The 18,308-nt window shown below is 62.3% G+C and overlaps 2 protein-coding genes across 2 annotated transcripts in view; one reads left to right on the forward strand and one right to left on the reverse strand.

Moving 5' to 3' along the window:
* Positions 1 to 1,849: 1,849 nt before the first annotated feature.
* LOC135891966 (syntaxin-binding protein 2-like) overlaps positions 1,850 to 18,308 on the reverse strand; it is a 72,920-nt gene continuing 56,461 nt past the window's right edge. The window contains exons 14-21 of the mRNA XM_065419650.1: positions 13,552 to 13,687; positions 12,989 to 13,095; positions 12,436 to 12,507; positions 7,875 to 8,405; positions 7,382 to 7,606; positions 6,673 to 6,947; positions 2,481 to 2,638; positions 1,850 to 1,929 (exon numbers count right to left, since the gene is read on the reverse strand). Coding sequence (XP_065275722.1) covers positions 1,850 to 1,929; positions 2,481 to 2,638; positions 6,673 to 6,947; positions 7,382 to 7,606; positions 7,875 to 8,405; positions 12,436 to 12,507; positions 12,989 to 13,095; positions 13,552 to 13,687 — 1,584 coding nt within the window. The remainder of the gene's footprint in view (positions 1,930 to 2,480; positions 2,639 to 6,672; positions 6,948 to 7,381; positions 7,607 to 7,874; positions 8,406 to 12,435; positions 12,508 to 12,988; positions 13,096 to 13,551; positions 13,688 to 18,308) is intronic.
* The window catches only part of MRO (maestro), a 33,450-nt gene continuing 30,762 nt past the window's right edge, over positions 15,621 to 18,308 (forward strand). The window contains 1 exon segment of the mRNA XM_065419593.1: positions 15,621 to 15,742. Coding sequence (XP_065275665.1) covers positions 15,621 to 15,742 — 122 coding nt within the window.

An 18,308-nucleotide genomic window follows, 5' to 3' on the forward strand; every position in this document is an offset into this window, starting at 1 on the left:
GGCTCCCTGCTGGTCCCTCTGGCACACGGACCAGAGAGGCAGAACAAGGGAGTCGGGGCAGCGGGACACGGGGAACTGTGTAGGTTCTGGGGCATGGCTGGGTGAGCCAGCACTGTACCAGCAGGGGGCGTCCACAGGCCAGAGCAGAGCTGCCCCCAGGCCCTGGTCCAACACTCCAGCTACTGCCCCACCCTCCTCCTGGGGGCGGAAGGTTGGGAGGGGGCAGGGCTGGCCGGGTGACTCGGAGCCAGGGACCTGGAGCAGGGCCAGAGGGGGAGCTGGGGCGATACCGCTCCCTGGTACCATGGGCCCTCAGCCTCACACCCCGCCCCGTCCCCTCCCTTCCCCTTCCCCTTCCCCGCCTGTGAACAGCAGCAAAGGCCTTGGCCAGCCTTTGGCATCGCACTTTACTGGCCCAGGAACAAGCCCAGTAGGGCAGGAGCAGGGGGCAGGGCCAGCACTGACTGTGTGATAATGGGGTGGGGGGCTCAGAGCAGAGAAAACACAGACACAGACACACACACCGAGTCCTCTTTACCACCCTGGGAGGTCACTCCTGGTAAATGAGGTCACTGCTTTACCTGGGGTCACTCCTGCCAGCGCTTGCCCCAGCACAGCCCGGCTGGCGGGCAAGAGGGAGGGGACCTCTAGGGCCTGTGGGATGCAGGGGGTGAGGCTTGGCTCAGGGCTTGGTCAGACCCAAGGGGGCTGGAGCTGGCTGCCTCAGCTGGAGCTGGGGCTCCAGGTGCCCAGGGGGTGGCTCTGATACCCAGGGAAAGGCACTGGGGAGGTGTCTGCCACTGGGCAGGGGCATTTGATCCAGGCCCATCGGGGCGGCAAACCCGTCCTGCGGGGTCCTAGATGCAGCCTGGCTCTGCCCTGCTGCTGCTGCCCAACCCTGGACACGCCTCCTATGCAGTCCTGGCTCCACCCCCACTTACTTGGGCACTCTGACTGCAAGTCCTCCTAGGACCCCTCCCCCCTTCTGGAGCCGAGGTTCCCACCGAGAGGCCAGGCTGCCAGGCTGTGCTGGGAGGGGTGCAGGCAGGGCCGGCTCCAGGCACCAGGCAACCAAGCTGGTGCTTGGGGCGGCACCTGGAGGGGGGCGGCGCGGCGCTCGGGCCGCCGGGGAGAGCGGGGCCACAGCCGGGCTCGCCGCCCTCCCCCCCACGCCCTCCCCCCGGCTGCCGGCGGGAGAGCGGAGCCCCCGCCGGGGCTCGCCGCCGCCCCCCCCCCCGGGCTCCGGCCGCCCCCCCCCCCCCGCGGGGGGGGGGGGGGCGGCGGCGGCTTTTTTGCCTGGGGCGGCAAAAAAGCCAGAGCCGGCCCTGGGTGCAGGGAGCCAGGGCTGGGCCAGCACCCCAAGGCGGTGAAGGGGGATGAGATGGGGGCAGAAGGGGGGTTCTCTTTAACCCTTTGCAGACTGGACAGACACAGCCTGGGGCTCAGTGGCTGGATCACAATCCCCCCAAAGCCAGTCGCTGGTAGCAGCCTCTGTGCGCCCCCCATCGCTGGCAGAGGGGTGACAGGAGGGGGAGGGGCTATGCCTTGGGTCCCAGGGAGGGGAGTTAGGAATGGCTGAGGCTGTACATAACGGAGTCTGACTCTTCCCCTATCCCATCAGTGGGGCGGTGGCCATGGGGCACAGAGGGCCACAACCCTAGATGGGAGCCTGGCCTGCCCCCTGCCCTAACAGCCAAGCAGCCTGGGGGTCCCGTCCCCTCTCCCGTCCCTCCCCAAGAACTGACAGCGCTCCCAAGAGTAGCGGGGAAGGTGCTTTATTGCGAAGAGCAGGTGCCTCTGGGGGCAGCGAGCTGTGGGGGGCAGAGTCTCTGCGGGGAGGGGGCTGCTTCTAGACCTCCTCAGGGGCCTTCCGGTCGAGGGTTTGGATGTCATCCAGGAAGCTCTTGGGGGTTAGGATGTGACTGGAACCTGGGGGGGAGAGAGGTGGTTGGCAGCGGTGGGCACAGTGGGGCGGGCATGAGGCTGGCATCACCATCTCCCCCATCCTTGCAGCTGGACCCTGCTCTAGTGCAGGGGGGGAGGGGCTGTCTCCTGCCCCCCGCGGCCTGGCACCGCACCCCTCGTGCCGCTGTACCCTGCACGGCCAGGCAAGAATCCACGCGCTGACAGCGTTCCTCACCCTTGGGTCTTAGAGGGGTGTGTGCAGGGGGTGAGCCATATCCCTATGGGTGTTACTGGGGGTGTCTGACTGGACCCCCACACATGGTCCCTGGGCAAGGAGAGGCCTGGGGAGCCAGGGACTAGGAGATCAGGTGTCTAGATACAGGCCATGCGTGGCTGAGGCAGGTGGGGCAAGCGCATCTGTTCCCAGGCCCCCGGGTGCGGGAGGACAGAGGGTGGCAGGGGCGCCCTGTGGGTGCTAGGCAGGCAGTTCTAGGGTCTCCCCCTCCCAGGGGATCCCGACTGTCCCTGACCTGGGCATTCCAGCCACCTCTCCCCCCAGGACTCGCCCCACTCACCGATCACAACCTCCCACTCGCCCTTGGTGGTCCGGGTCACTTGGTAGGCGCAGCGCATCTCAGACATGGTCACCCCACCCAGCACGTAGATGATGAGGCGCGGGCCCGTCCGGTACTCGGCTGCTGGCTTGCTCTTGTGCCAATGCCCGAAGCGGGTGCTGGGGGAGAAAGGAGCAGTGTGGATACCAGGGGCTCACTGAGGGAATGCCAGGCGGAGGGGTGGGCACTGCCCGAAGCGGGGGCTGGGGGTGAGAGGGACTGTGTGGATACCAGGGGCTCGCTGAGGGAAGGCCAGGCAGAGGGATGGGCACTGCCCGAAGCGGGGGCTGGGGGTGAGAGGGACTGTGTGGATACCAGGGGCTTGCTGAGGTAAGGCCAGATGGAAGGGCAGGGCCTGGAGGAGGATGGGGGGCAGGCCCTGCCCAAGGCAGTGGGACAGGAGTCCCAAAGGAGGCAAGAGGGAGAAGGGGAGGGTGGCACCTGCCCTGGGCTGGGGGTGCTGTCTAAAGCTCAGCCAGTCCCTTTCCTCCATCCTGGGAACTGGTGTGTTGAGGGACTGCTGGGGTGCGGGGGACATGGTGAGAGGGGTCCAGGGCTCCAGGCTCTTGGACACCCCCTCCCCCGTAGAGGGCAGGGTCCTGGCCACGCACTCCCAGGCACAGAGGCTCCTACACCCGGGGGGTGGGGGTGGGGGGTGTCAAGGCTCTACCCCCCACAGCCCTTGGACAGGGGGAGGGGGGAAGAGGACAGTTCAGCAGGGGCTAAGCAGCAGGAACCTTGGACCTGGTGGCCAAGCCAGGCCCCATTGGGGGGAGGGGCTGGGACGGCTCCTCCCTGAATGATTGACAGTCCCTGTGGGAGCAGCCTGGGGCCCCCTTTCTGAGGTGGGACATGGGAAGCCAGCAAAAAGCACGTTGACTCCTCCCGTGATGCCCCCCCCATCTCCCCACCTTCCCCTCAGCTGCTCAGTGCCCTGCTGTGAACTCCCCACCCATCCACCGTTATGGGGAGGGCAGAGACCTCCTGCAGCCAGATCCAGGGCCCCTCACTTGGGGGAGGAGGGAGGCAGGGGGCTGCCCTCAGTGCCCCTTCCCTGCTGCGGGCAGATCCAGGCCCTGCCTCTTGCCCCATGAGGTGTGTCCCAGCCACGCAGGGGGCCCAGGCTATGATACATCCTAATACCACATAATAGGGGTGTAGTGAGGCGGCGTGGCTCCCCTCCGCCTCCGGCAGGGTAGAGCAGCTTCCATCCCCAGGGTGGGCGGAGCTTCCGGGTCCGGGGCCCGCCCCTCCGAGGTCACGGCCCCGACCCGGAAGTATAAGAACCCGCCACCAAAGCTCAGTAGGAGCCAGCCGGCCGGAGAGAGCAGACGTCCCGGACCGAGCTCCCGCCTGGGAGACACCGGCAGACCGCGAACCGCCTGCTAACGCCCCGCGCCGGTCTAGCCTCCCTCTCGCCAGGTACCCCGAGGAGGACTGGCCCAGCCTGCCCCAGACCCGGTACCCAGAAGAGGACTGGCCCAGCCGGCCCCGGACCAGCGGCCCCGAGGAGGAGTCAAGTCTGCCCCGTGCCAGCTATCCCGGGGAGGAGCTACCGAACCAGCCCCCCAGCCCCGCCACCGAGGAGCCGATGCTGGTGGACTGGCCTGAACCCAGCCCCACGGACGAGGTAGGCCCTGAGGGGGATCAAGGAAGTAGCCCGGGGGTAGCCGACCCCGGTCAGGCTGCAGAGGCCTGTGAGCCGATGTCAGTGTGTTTCGGTCAGGATACCCCACTGACCGGCAGCGAGAGTCATCGCTGCTAGGGCCCCGGGCTGGGACGCAGTGGAGTGGGTGGGCCTGCGTCCCCCCCTGCCACCCCCACTCACGGGTGGCAGGCTTCCCCCTCACCCAAGCCTCAGGTAGGAACCTGAGGCCTTACCTACTTGTTGCTCAACCCCCGCCACAAAGGGCTTGAGCCGTGAGTGCTTGCTGCCCCGCCCTGAACTAGGGCCTGGGCTGCCACTACTGGTGTGCTCACTCCCTGCCCAAGGGCCTGAGCCTGTGAACTATTGTTGTTAGTGCTCAGCTCCTGCTGTAAGGACCTGAGCCCCCCTCCTGAACGGTTTGCCTGCCCCGCCCCTGCTCCAGAGGGCCTGGGCTCCGGTACTGTTTGCCTGCCCCGCCCCTGCTCCAGAGGGCCTGGGCTCCGGTACTGTTTGCCTGCCCCGCCCCTGCTCCAGAGGGCCTGGGCTCCTGAACTGTTTGCCTGCCCCGCCCCTGCTCCAGAGGGCCTGGGCTCCTGAACTGTTTGCCTGCCCCGCCCCTGCTCCAGAGGGCCTGGGCTCCTGAACTGTTTGCCAGCCCAGCCCCTGCACCAGAGGGCCTGGGCTCCGGTACTGTTGTGTTTGTCCAGCCCCTGCTCCAGAGGGCCTGGACCCCGTAACTGTTGTTTTTCCTCAGCCCCACCCCAGAGGGCCTGAGTCCTGAGCTAACCGGCTGTAGATTTGGTCTGCAGTGAGTCGGCGTGGCTCCCCTCCGCCTCCGGCAGGGTAGAGCCCCGACTCTCACTACTACACTTGGCGCTCTACGTGGGGCCCTTGCCCCAGTATGTGGGCACGAGCCCTAGACCCCTGTGAGAAGGGGTCCGGGGGGGAACGATCCCCCGCCGGCGACATGGATGTGACAAAATTTTTCACGCTCCTGACGGAGAGCCAGGAGCGACAACAGGCGGCCCAAGTTCAGCAGCAGCAACAACAACAGGCCGCCCAACTGCAACAGCAGCAGCAACTCCTCCAGCAGATGGGAACGCAGCAGCAGCAACTGGTCCAAGACCTGATCGCGAAAACCCAAGAATTCCAGCAGCAGTGTCTCCAGCAGCTGGCGACCGCGCTGCCCCGGCCTGCGGGGCTCCAGCCAGGAGACGCGGCCGGAGCTCCCCGTTCCACCCTGCCGGTGCGACTGACTAAGATGGGGCCACAGGACGACCCGGAAGCCTTCTTAGTGACTTTTGAACGAGTCGCACTCGTTGCCGGGTGGGCGCCGGACCAGTGGGCCACCCTCCTCGCCCCGTATCTGACGGGGACAGCCCAAACCGTCTACCGGGGCCTGTCCACAGAGGAGGCGCGAGATTACGTCCACGTCAAGGCGGCGATACTAGACGCCTTAGACATTAGCCCCGAAACCTGCCGACAGCGGTTCCGGGCCCTGGCCTACAACCCGGGCGCACGGCCTCGGTTGGTGGCCCAGGAACTGAGGGACCTGTGCCAACGATGGCTGCAACCGGAGAGGCGAACCCCCCGAGGAGCTCGCCGAGCAAGTGATATTGGAGCAGTTTGTCCATATCCTCCCCTCCCGGGGGAGGGCCTGGGTCCTCCGCCACCGGCCTGCAACGGTAGCAGCGGCCGTCACACTTATGGAGGACTTTCTGGCGGCCGAAACCGCGCCGGGACTGAGTATACGGGGTCATCCCCCGGGGCTGGAGCGCCCCCACCCCGAGAGACGGATGAACCCCCGAGGCGAGGTACGGAATTCCCCGGGGAGTCAGGAGCTGCGGTACCGCCGTCATGAGGGTGCGCCTCGGCCTACTCCCATCGGACCTGAGAACGGGACCGGCCGTGGCCCACGGAGTCCCCCTAAGAACCCCGTGCGGGGCCCGGCCCGACCCGGGCGGCCAGAAATCGGACCCTGCTTCTCCTGTGGGAAGCGGGGGCATCTCCAACGGGATTGCACGGAGATGGAGTGCAGCTTTGGGCACGTGTGTGCCGGGGAGAACCGTGATCTACCCCCGCAGGCTGCTAAAGTCACCGTACCCGTCACGGTGGGAGGTTCCCAGACCCGCGCCCTGGTTGACTCCGGTTGCGGACAAACCTTAGTCCGCCAAAGCCTGGGGTTCCCCGAAGACCCCCAGCTGGGGAACATCCTCCTGCAGTGCATCCACGGGGATATTTGCCCGTATGCCAGTGCCCGAGTCCCACTGACTGTGGACGGGGTCACGCGGACCATGGTGGTAGGCCTGGCCCCGCGGCTGGCCTACCCCGTGATTTTGGGACGAGACTGGCCGGAATTCCCGAGTCTCTTAGCCACCCGGGTACAGGAGACGCCCGACATCACCCCGGCCCTGGAGGGAGATTGCCGCGCGGCCCCTCCGGAGGAGACTGACGAGGTGGAACCTCATAGCCAGGAAAGCGAGGCGGAGGGGGCCCCACCAGTACCGGCCGACGACCCCCAACTCGCTACTGATTTCTGCCGGGACCAGAGGGAAGATCCCACCCTGAGCCGGGCCTACGAACAGTTGGCCGCAGTCGACGATGCGCTGATAGATCCCGCCCGGGCCAAAACGTGGCCCCGGTTCGAACTGCGACGGGATCGCCTCTATCGGGTCGACCATGATTCCCGCACCGGGCAAACCCAGAGACAACTGATGGTACCCCGCTGCCACCGCCGGGCGGTGATGAGGCTCGCCCATGATGTCCCCGCCGCCGGGCACCTGGGTCAAGAGAAGACCCTAGCGCGGATACTCTCCCGGTTCTTCTGGCCCGGAGTGCACCAAGACGTGCGGAACTATTGCACCTCCTGCCCCGAGTGCCAGCTGGCGGCTCCCCCACGAACAGCCCCCGCTCCACTAGTCCCCATGCCCATTATGGAGACCCCGTTTGAACGGGTGGCGATGGACTTGGTAGGACCTCTCCCGAGAAGCCGGGCCGGATTTTTATATATCCTGGTCATCGTCGACTACGCGACCCGTTGTCCGGAGGCCGTCCCACTCCGGAGTATTACGGCAAAGGCTATCGCCGACGAGCTCGTCAAAGTCTTTGCCCGCGTGGGCCTGCCCCGGGAGATACTAACTGACCAGGGCACCAACTTCACTTCCCGGTTACTCCGACAGGTCTGCCGGCTTCTGGGTATTAAACAGCTGCATACCTCGGTATACCACCCACAAACCGACAGCCTAGTCGAGCGGTTTAACCGGACCATGAAGGACATGCTGCGCAAGTTCTCCCCAGAAGACCTGCGCCGCTGGGACCAGTTGATCCCGCCATTACTCCTGGCCGTCCGTGAGGTACCCCAAACCTCCACCAAGTTCTCTCCATTCGAGTTGTTATACGGCCGTCGGCCGAGAGGATTGCTGGACCTCATGAGGGAGACCTGGGAGCAAACCCCGTCGCCTACGCAGGGCCTTCTCCAGTACGTCCTCCAACTACAGGGACGCCTGGCGCGAGCGGGGACGCTTGCGCGAGAGAACCTGAGGGCTGCACAGGAGGCGCAAGCTCAAACCTATAACCGGGCGGCCCAAGTCCGCGAGTTCCAGCCCGGCGACCAGGTTCTCCTTCTCCTACCCTCCAGTGAGTCCAAACTACTGACGCGGTGGCAGGGGCCCTATGCGGTGGTCCGGAAAGTTGGGCCGGTCACATACGAGATCAACCAGCCCGACCGCCGGAAGAAACTCCAGAAATATCACGTTAATCTCTTGAAGCCCTGGAGGAAGCGGGAGGGTCTCCTGATTAATCCCTGTCCACCCGACCCTGAGTTGGGACCCCGGGTTACGCCGGTCGAGGACGTCGGCACCCCGCAGCTCGGGGAATCCTTGACGGCGGAGCAGCTGAAACAGACTGAGTGCCTCCTGCAGGCGTTCCGCAGGACCTTTACCAACCAGCCGGGGTACACGACCCTCGTGTACCATCATATTCACACGGAGCCGGGGGTAGTAATTCGTGAGTCGACGAGACCTCTTCCCTACCGCATGCGCCAAGTCGTCGAGGAGGAAGTACAAGCGATGCTGAAGCTGGGCGTCATTGAAGCCTCCCAGAGCGAGTGGCGTAGTCCAGTAGTCCTGATCCCCAAACCGGACGGCAGCCAGCGCTTCTGCATAGACTTCCGCCGCATCAATGCCATCTCGAAGTTCGAATCCTACCCCATGCCCCGCGTCGATGAGCTGCTGGACCGGCTAGGCAAAGCCCGCTACCTCACGACCTTGGATCTGTGTATTGGATCTGTGTAAAGGGTATTGGCAGATCCCCCTTGACCCCACATCACAGGAGAAAACTGCATTTGCCACCACCTCCGGCCTCTACCAGTTCACCCGCATGCCTTTCGGCCTCCACTGGGCCCCTGCGACATTCCAGCGACTCATGGACCGCCTCCTGCTTCCCCACGGTGACTACGCGGCCGCTTACTTAGACGATGTGATCATCTATAGTGACCGCTGGGAGAACCATCTGGAGCGGGTAGCAGCTGTCCTAAGGTCCCTGCGAGCGGCAGGCTTAACTGCCAACCCAAAAAAATGCCGCATCGGATGGCAGGAGACCACCTACTTGGGCTACACGATCGGGGGAGGACAAGTGAAGCCGCTTGTTGGGAAGGTGCAAGCCTTGGCCGCGTGCCCGCCACCCACGACGAAGCGACAGGTGCGCCAATTTCTGGGCCTGGCGGGCTATTATCGGAGGTTTATCCCCAACTTTGCCTCCATTGCGGCCCCTTTAACGGAGCTGCTCACCAAGACCAGCCCCAGACGGGTGGAATGGACCCCGGACTGTGACAGAGCCTTCCAGGCCCTCAAGGACTGTCTCTGTAGGAAACCGGTCCTGTACAGCCCCAACTTTGACCGCGAATTTATCCTCCAGACGGATGCCTCGGAGGTAGGGTTAGGGGCCGTCCTGTCCCAGGAGGTAGATGGGGAGGAACACCCCGTCGTCTACCTCAGCCGAAAACTGTTCCCGCGGGAAAGACACTACGCAGTGATAGAAAAGGAGGCCCTGGCGGTGAAATGGGCCTGTGACGCCCTCCGTTATTACGTATTGGGGGCCCCCTTCACATTGGTCACGGACCATGCCGCGCTTCGCTGGTTGGCCCGGATGAAGAGCAATAATATGCGGCTGACGAGGTGGTACCTGGCGTTGCAACCCTATGCATATACCATCCGCCATAGGGCCGGTAAGGACGACGCCAACGCCGACTTTATGTCCCGCCTCGGAGAGTTAGACGGTTCCGGCCCCGAGGCCCGGGAACCGGCCTTGAGGGGGGGGGGGTATGTAGTGAGGCGGCGTGGCTCCCCTCCGCCTCCGGCAGGGTAGAGCAGCTTCCATCCCCAGGGTGGACGGAGCTTCCGGGTCCGGGGCCCGCCCCTCCGAGGTCACGGCCCCGACCCGGAAGTATAAGAACCCGCCACCAAAGCTCAGTAGGAGCTAGCCGGCCAGAGAGAGCAGACGTCCCGGACCGAGCTCCCGCCTGGGAGACACCGGCAGACCGCGAACCGCCTGCTAACGCCCCGCGCCGGTCTAGCCTCCCTCTCGCCAGGTACCCCGAGGAGGACTGGCCCAGCCTGCCCCGGACCCGTTGCCCCGAGGAGGACTGGCCCAGCCTGCCCCGGACCCGGTACCCAGAAGAGGACTGGCCCAGCCGGCCCCGGACCAGCGGCCCCGAGGAGGAGTCAAGTCTGCCCCGTGCCAGCTATCCTGGGGAGGAGCTACCGAACCAGCCCCCCAGCCCCGCCACCGAGGAGCCGATGCTGGTGGACTGGCCTGAACCCAGCCCCACGGACGAGGTAGGCCCTGAGGGGGATCAAGGAAGTAGCCCGGGGGTAGCCGACCCCGGTCAGGCTGCAGAGGCCTGTGAGCCGATGTCAGTGTGTTTCGGTCAGGATACCCCACTGACCGGCAGCGAGAGTCATCGCTGCTAGGGCCCCGGGCTGGGACGCAGTGGAGTGGGTGGGCCTGCGTCCCCCCCTGCCACCCCCACTCACGGGTGGCAGGCTTCCCCCTCACCCAAGCCTCAGGTAGGAACCTGAGGCCTTACCTACTTGTTGCTCAACCCCCGCCACAAAGGGCTTGAGCCGTGAGTGCTTGCTGCCCCGCCCTGACCTAGGGCCTGGGCTGCCACTACTGGTGTGCTCACTCCCTGCCCAAGGGCCTGAGCCTGTGAACTATTGTTGTTAGTGCTCAGCTCCTGCTGTAAGGACCTGAGCCCCCCTCCTGAACGGTTTGCCTGCCCCGCCCCTGCTCCAGAGGGCCTGGGCTCCTGAACGGTTTGCCTGCCCCGCCCCTGCTCCAGAGGGCCTGGGCTCCTGAACGGTTTGCCTGCCCAGCCCCTGCTCCAGAGGGCCTGGGCTCCTAAGCTGTGACTGTGCTTGCCCAGCCCCTGCACCAGAGGGCCTGGGCTCCGGTACTGTTGTGTTTGTCCAGCCCCTGCTCCAGAGGGCCTGGACCCTGTAACTGTTGTTTTTCCTCAGCCCCACCCCAGAGGGCCTGAGTCCTGAGCTAACCGGCTGTAGATTTGGTCTGCAGTGAGTCGGCGTGGCTCCCCTCCGCCTCCGGCAGGGTAGAGCCCCGACTCACACTATTACAAGGGGCTTTTACATTAATCCGCTGCGTTGACTTGTACAGGGAGGCTTAAGGCCTGCCGAGCTGCGGCTAGCGCGGGGGGTGGGGGAGGGGGGGGGGTTGGATTAGGCACAGGATTGAGGCTACCTCAACTGCCTGCCCCAAAATCCCACAGGAGGAACCATCACAGCGTTGGAGCAGGGGCCTGGGAGCCTCCCTCGGGTGGGGGGGTTAATTCTTGGCCTGGAGGAGCCCCAAGCCAGTAGGCTGAAGGCAACTAAGTGTGCCCCCCACCCCCTTGAAGAGTGCCCCACAGGGCAGGGCGATGAGGGGCTCAGCCCCCAGCAAGCATTGGGGGAAGGAGCGACCATGTCACCTCTCACAAGCTAAGCAGGTTTGGGCCCAGGCAGCGCTTGGATAGGAGACCTCTAAGGAAAAGCCAGTGGGTGCTGGGGGGTGCTAGTGAGTCAGCAGAGGGTGCTTTATGTCCCCAGTACGGCGCTAGGGGGCGCTGTACTGCCAGGAGCGGGCGGGGGGCTCAGCAGGGGGCGCTCTCCCCTGGCAGTCAGTGACCAGTACTGTGCTGCAGGAGTTCGTCCTTTAGATGAACGTCAAACAGCTGCTCCTCACTAGAGGTTAGGCCAAGGACCCTGCCGGCCATTCAGATTCCAGTGCCAGTCATGACAGTGTGCTGCCTGGATCCCCTGCACTTCCAGCCCCGCACGCTGATCACCTCCTGCCCTAGACTCTCGGGCAGTGCTGCTGTGCGGCTGTTAACAGCTGCCTGCCACTCCTCAGGAAGAATTCAGCCCCAGTGAGGGACCCCTGTATAAATGGCCTCTGCCCCACCCCAGAGGTGGCAGCATCTCAGTACCAGGTAAGACAACTGCCCTGCACTCGTGTCTATGATCTAAGACCCCTAAGGATGGCAGCAGGAGAGGACTTTCTGATGAGCCCCTCACATGGCTAGAGCCCTGCACGGATACAAAAATGTGGATGTGCATCAGCCCGCGATCCACTAGCCGTCTGTATCCGCATCCTCATGGGTAGCAGCAAGCCCTCACAAGGGCTAGCGAGGGGGGGAAGGGGTCTTGCTTGGAAGAGGCAGCGCGAGGGTGGGGCTTGGGGGTAAGGGGCAGCGTGGAGGGGGCAGGGTCTAGAGGAGAATGGGTAGCGCGGGGGCGGGGTCTCAAGAAGGGGCAGCGTGGAGGGGGTGGGGGCTGGGGGGAGGGGTTTCTCATCACGTGATGCTCCTGGGGGGGGTCACAAGCGACGGTACACGGCAGCAGCAGAGCATGTTGCATCACAGTGGGGTGCTGCCCGGGAGCTGGTGGGGACGCTGGTGCTGCTCAGCGTGGCAAGGCGAGTGGGTGCCGGCCAGCCCCGACTCCGACCTGTCACCCAGCCACTGGCTGCTGGCCGGCGGTCCCGAGTGCACTGCGCCCCCCAAGCTGCCTGAGCCGGATGCCGCGGGCCAGGCGCTGCTGGGGAGTAGAGCCCGACCCGGTTGTATCTGCAACCGATCCACTGTCCGCAGAAATGGTGCACGGACATGCAGGGCTCCACACATGGCTGACCCCAAACCAGCCCCTCCCCCTTGGGCCCAGCCTGCCAGGTGTGACCCCCACCCCCAAGGCCAGGAAGCAGACGGCCTGGTACCTCCATGACGTCCTTGAGCCTGGGGGTCCAGCGGGAAAGCAGGTAGGTGGACTGCGGCCACACCTGCCTTCTCTGGGGGAGGAAGGGAGAGGGGGTGAGAGGCAGCAGGGAGGGGGTGCGGGATGGGAACGGGGACAGACAGGGAGAGCGCAGCCTACCTGAGTTGCTCCAGCCGGGCTGGCAGGGGAGGGGCAGAGAAAAGAACAGAATGGATCACTGAGCGAGAGAGAGAGAGAGAGAGAAGGGGAGAGAGACTGATGGGAGAACAGAGCCGCTTCCCCCCATTCGTCGCATGGCCACCCCATGCAGTGGTCACCAGCTCCCTGGCGATCTGAGGTCCTGATCCCCAGGGTCCTCTGCAGGGCAGAAGAGGTCACCCCAGATGGGGAGTAACTCGGGACTCACCCTCATATGGGGAGGGCGTCACCCCACTGTATGGGGCAGAGGCCACCTCTGTGCTGGGAGTAGGTCACTGCCATGGGGGGCACCTCCAGGATGGCCTGGGCTCCCCTGCCATGGGTACAGCTGCTGGCCCCTGGCCCCAGTCCCTTACCCCAGGCGTGAGAGAGGTGCCCAGGAAGTCCATGTTGTTGATGCTGCCCCTCAGCTGCTGGATGTTGGCACACTGGATCAGCTTGTCACGGTTCTCCATGCTCACACCTGCATGGGGAGAGGCAGGTCAGCGCTAGCACCCCTGGGACGCACCCACAGCCTTGGCACATTCAGTCCATGGCCCAGGAGTCCTAGTTCCCCGATCAAACCCTGAGATCCTGCTCTTCCTACCCCTCCCGGAGCTGGGGGTAGAACCCAGGAGTCCTGGCTCCCAGCCCCCCTCTAACCCACTAGACCCCACGCAGTTAATGACTGAATTTAGGTTCTTGATGCTCTTCCCTCCCTCCAGAGGTTCTCTCGGGCGCTGGGGGCAGGGGTCCAGGGCCGTAGAGCCAAGCTGGACACAGGCCCCGGGAAGCGGCTGGCTGGGAGACGCCCTGCGTGGCTGGGGGGTGTGCCAGTCTGAGCAGTGCTATTTCCCCCACAGGCCTGGGCCCCGCCTCCAGGAGTGCCCCTGCAGCAGCAGGCCTCCCAGGGCTGCGCCCTGCAGGCCTGTGGCGTTACCGTTCTTCAGGATGTAGAGCAGGATGATGCGCGTCTTGTCGTAGGCCTGCACGCTGGGGTCCAGCAGGACGGGCCGGATGATCTTCATCGGGTCCCTGATCACCTTCCCATCCACGTCCATCCCCATGGCCAGGTCCTGGGGGGGAGGGGGGCGCACACACAAGGCCCAGGTCAGGCTGCTCCGCTTCCTCCTGCCCCGCAGCAGGATGGGAGACACAATGGCCCCACGACCCACAGGTCGCCTACCCCCTGGGGTGAGCAACGGGCCCCCAGGGAGTAACCCAAGCCCCATGTCCCCCTTCTGCACCCGCGGTGCTACATGGGGGGGCTGGCCCTGGCTCCAGCGAGCCTGCGGCTCTGAGACCCCTTTCTCCGGGCTGAGTCCATGAGCCAGACTCTGGCCCCCAGCCAGGCTCTGCCCACAGACCCAGCTGCTCCACGCTGCACAGCTTCTCCACCGTCCCTTTGAAGTGCCGCATGCAGTCCTCGGCCAGGTTCAGGTGCGTGGAGTACTGCGGGGAGAGACCGGGACAGGGGGGAGTTTACTGCGGCACTGCATCACCGGCTGGTCCAGGGCACCCGCAAACAGGAGCTCCTTGGCTACATGCTGGTGAGTGAAGAATAGGCAATGCAGATCGCCTGCTGTACTTTGCTTTGAAGCTAATCTTCTATTTATGCATCCGAAGAAGTGGGCTGTAGCCCACGAAAGCTTATGCTCTAATAAATTTGTTAGTCTCTAAGGTGCCACAAGTACTCCTGTTCTTTTTGCGTATACAGACTAACAGGGCTGCTACTCTGAAACCTTCTATTTCCTGTGCATACACAGTAAAGTAGTTACACTCATTCACATCAGGTAATTAGCTGTTCTTCCATTATAACACAGATAGTTAAGCTGAAGACAATGTAGAAATGATTAGTTTCCTGCAATATCTGACATGTTGGATTTTAAGGTTAACTGAACACCTTGCACACATAATTAAGGCAATTAAGACATGAAAGGGAATTAGCATCTACAAGCTAATTTGGTTACATTGTGAAACTTCTAACCGGGTATAGATAAACACAGACAAATACACTTAGCAACTAGTGTTCATTTTTGAATGAGTTGCTGATTGCTAGTCTAATACATCTCTTTGAAATTCACATGCAAGTGAACTGTCTATTTCCTCATTTTAAAATATGTTAAAATATCCTCACACCTTCTATGGGTCATCTCGATTATCACTTCAAAGGTTTTTTTTGTTTTTTTTTCTCTCTCCTGCTGATGATAGCTCATCTCAATTGATTGGCCTCTTACAGTTGGTATGGCTACTCCCACCTCTTCATGTTCTCTGTATGTATAAATATCTTCTTTCTGTGTGTTCCATTCTATGCATCCGATGAAGTAGGCTGTAGTCTACGAAAGCTTATGCTCAAATAAATTCGTTAGTCTCTAAGGTGTCACAAGTACTCCTGTTCTTTTTGCGGATACAGACTAACACGGCTGCTACTCTGAAACCTGTCTTGATACAGGTCTCAGGACAGGGAACCCTCGCAGCAGAACTGCCATGTTTGCACAGTATTTTGAAGATGTGAAGGGTTAGGAGTGAATATGAGAGGTCATCACCTGTTCATAGTCCCAGGCATTTGCACACTGTGTTTAAAGCACTTGCATATTTTGTGCTTGTGGTTGTTTATGAACTCCGCATTCTTCGAGGCAAATGGTCAGATTTGGCTGCTTAAATCACACCTGCAAAATGTGGGCAAGCAAAGCCTTCTTTTGTGCATGCGAACTGGTTTATTTAATGCATAGCTGGGCACCACCACATTAAATTACCTGGTATGTATATGTGTGTGTCAGTGTTAGTTTTTACAGCCAAGTGTGGGCAATTTTTGTGGGTTAAATTTATGCAGACATATTTGAACATTTGTTTCTTGAAGTGAAGAATTTCTAAAAAAGCAGCAACTGGCTAAATGGCTAAATAAAGGTTTTGATTCTGTAGAATGAATGGAGAGAAAGAAAAAGGGACATTTCTTTCTGGTTTTGTTCCTTCCAGGTGCCAGACATCCTGGTTATAATATATAGCCACATGCCTACTATCCAGGAGGGCAGCTTGAGGCAGTTCCTGGTGGAGGCGGTGTCCATTTTAGCTCACCGTGACCTAGAGCCAGTGATCTCCAGCCTCCTCGGCGAACATCTGCCGATGGACAGGTATATACCGCTTGTGACGAACTGGGACTGTTCTTACTGGGGTCTGTGAGTGCTGACAGGGGAGTGTGGCTGGGATAGTCTGCATTGGGGGATGGGAGACTGACTGGAAATACCTGAGCCTGTAACATGAGAACCCAGGAGGGGGCTGGGGCGAGGTGACACCTTTGCCCAGGAAACTGAACAAAGGCTGTGGGAGGGGTCGCTGAAGGCAGAGTCTGAGAAGCTGGCTAGTGACCAGGGCTGGGAGGCAGACGGGGCTCTGACCTCCCAGGGGGGCTAGGGTGCCAGGGACCCCAAGATGGACCTAACTGAGGGGGGTCCTGTTGTCTGTGCCTGCAAGACCTGTCTTGGACTGTATTCCGGTCGTCTAAATAAACCTTCTGCTTTACTGGCTGGCTGAGAGTCATGGTGAATCGCAGGGAGCCGGGGGTGCAGGGCCCTGAGTCCCCCCACACTCCGTGACAACTGGTGGCAGTGGTGGGATCTACTGCACCCCGTGGACGGCACTTCCTGCAGTAAGTGACTGGGGAGAAGTAAAACGAAGGGGGATTGACGGGGACCAGGCGTGCTGAGGAGTCAGAGAGAGACGGTTATCACCCCTGGGAGTGTGTGACCAGCGAGAAGGACTTTTGCAGTAACAGGGTTCCCCGGGGGATCGCAGCGAGCGGTCCCAGGGGCGGAGGAGTCTGCAGCTCGACCCTGGAAAGAGAGGTGGTGACCTCGAGAAGTGCTGGCACACTAGGGGTCTCCCTGGAAACTGTGGGGAGCGGTGAGCACACAGGCCTGTGAGTGGCCAGCAGGAAGATGTATGCCAAGCGGCTTAAGAGCGACCTGGTGGAGCTGTGCAAGCAGAGGGGGGTGCGCATTGGGAAGCTCACCAAAGAACAGCTCATTGCCCAGCTGGAGAAGGGAGATCGCGCGAATGAACTGATCCCTGTATCTGAGGGAAGCAGCCTGGCAGATGCAGCGCAGGCCCCAGTGTCTGTCCCAGCTGGGAGTGGTGAGCTGGCTGCTGAGGGCTTCCAGAGACCCCTCCTTCATATGCCTAGGGGAAGGGTGGGGAGGAGCCCAGCGAATACCGAGGGCGCCGTGACCCCCCCGGCCAGCAGGGGATCCTCCCGGCAACACTCGCCGGCCAGCAGGGGATCCTCCCGGCCACGCGCAGCATCCGTGGAGCGGAATGGGCTGGAATGGGAGATAGAGCTAAAACTGAGAGAGCTGGAGGATCGTGAACACCAGAGACAGCATGAAGAGAGACAGAGGCATCATGAAGAGAAACTGAGGCATCATGAACGGGAGGAGAATGAGAGACACAGGCATCATGAACTGGAGCTGGCGAGGCTGAAGGGCCACGAGCCCCCGGCTGCGGTGAGTGAGGGGGGACCCAGGACTGCACGGAACTTTGATAAGTGCATCCTGGCCCCACGTAAGGAGGGGGAGGACATGGATGACTTCCTGGATGCCTTTGAGACGGCCTGCGAGCTGCACCAGGTTGATCCTGCAGACAGACTCCGGGTTCTCACCCCCTTACTGGACCCCAAAGCCGTGGCCTTGTACCGCCAACTGGAAGAGGCGGAAAAAGGGGACTATGAACTATTCAAAAAGGCCCTGCTACGTGAGTTTGGGCTGACTTCTGAGATGTACCGGGAAAGGTTCCGGAGTCAGGATAAAACCCCTGAGATCTCATATCTGCAACTAGCCGTCCGCATGGAAGGATACGCCAGCAAGTGGGCAGATGGGGCCCAGACGAAGGAGGACCTGGTTAAACTGCTGGTACTGGAGCAACTGTATGAGCGGTGCCCATCCGACCTGAGGCTGTGGTTGAGGGACAAAAAACCAGAGAACCTGCGACATGCAGGCCGGCTGGCCGATGAGTTTGTAAAGAGCCGGTCAGGGGATAACAGGGAGGAGTCCCAAAGGAACAGTCCCACCACAACGCAGAGAGAGAGTCACCATGGGACCTCCCAGCGGGAAAATACGGAAAACCCCCATCAAAGGGGAACATCCGGCATCAGGGCCATCCGACCCACTCGAGGGGCCCCATGGGACATGGGCTGCTATCACTGTGGCCAGAGAGGCCACATACGGGCCCAGTGCCCCCGGTTCAGGGACAGACTGAGCAGACCAAACCCACAGAGGGTTGACTGGGTAGAGACCCAGCCGGGCGAGAGGCAGCACTCCCAGGGAAGGGGGGCTGGCAGAGTACCACCTGCTAAGGAGGGAGGAGAGCTCCAGGCCTGCTCCTCTGTGGGGCGGGATGCTCCAGACTCAGGGTTTTTGGTTTATACGGTGGGCGCGGGGCGGTCCCTCCGAAAAGAGTACCTCGTTCCCCTGGAGGTGGATGGGAGGAAGGTCGATGGATACTGGGATACGGGCGCAGAGGTGACGCTGGCCCGGCCCGAGGTGGTGGCCCCAGATCAGGTGGTGCCCAACACCTACCTGACCCTGACGGGGGTGGGCGGGACACCAGTCAAAGTGCCCGTGGCGAGGGTACGCCTGAAGTGGGGGGCCAAGGAGGGCCCCAAGGACGTGGGGGTACACCCGTATTTGCCCACTGAGGTGTTGA

The sequence above is a fragment of the Emys orbicularis genome, chromosome 19 (assembly GCF_028017835.1).
Source record: "Emys orbicularis isolate rEmyOrb1 chromosome 19, rEmyOrb1.hap1, whole genome shotgun sequence".
Classification (NCBI taxonomy): domain Eukaryota; kingdom Metazoa; phylum Chordata; order Testudines; family Emydidae; genus Emys; species Emys orbicularis.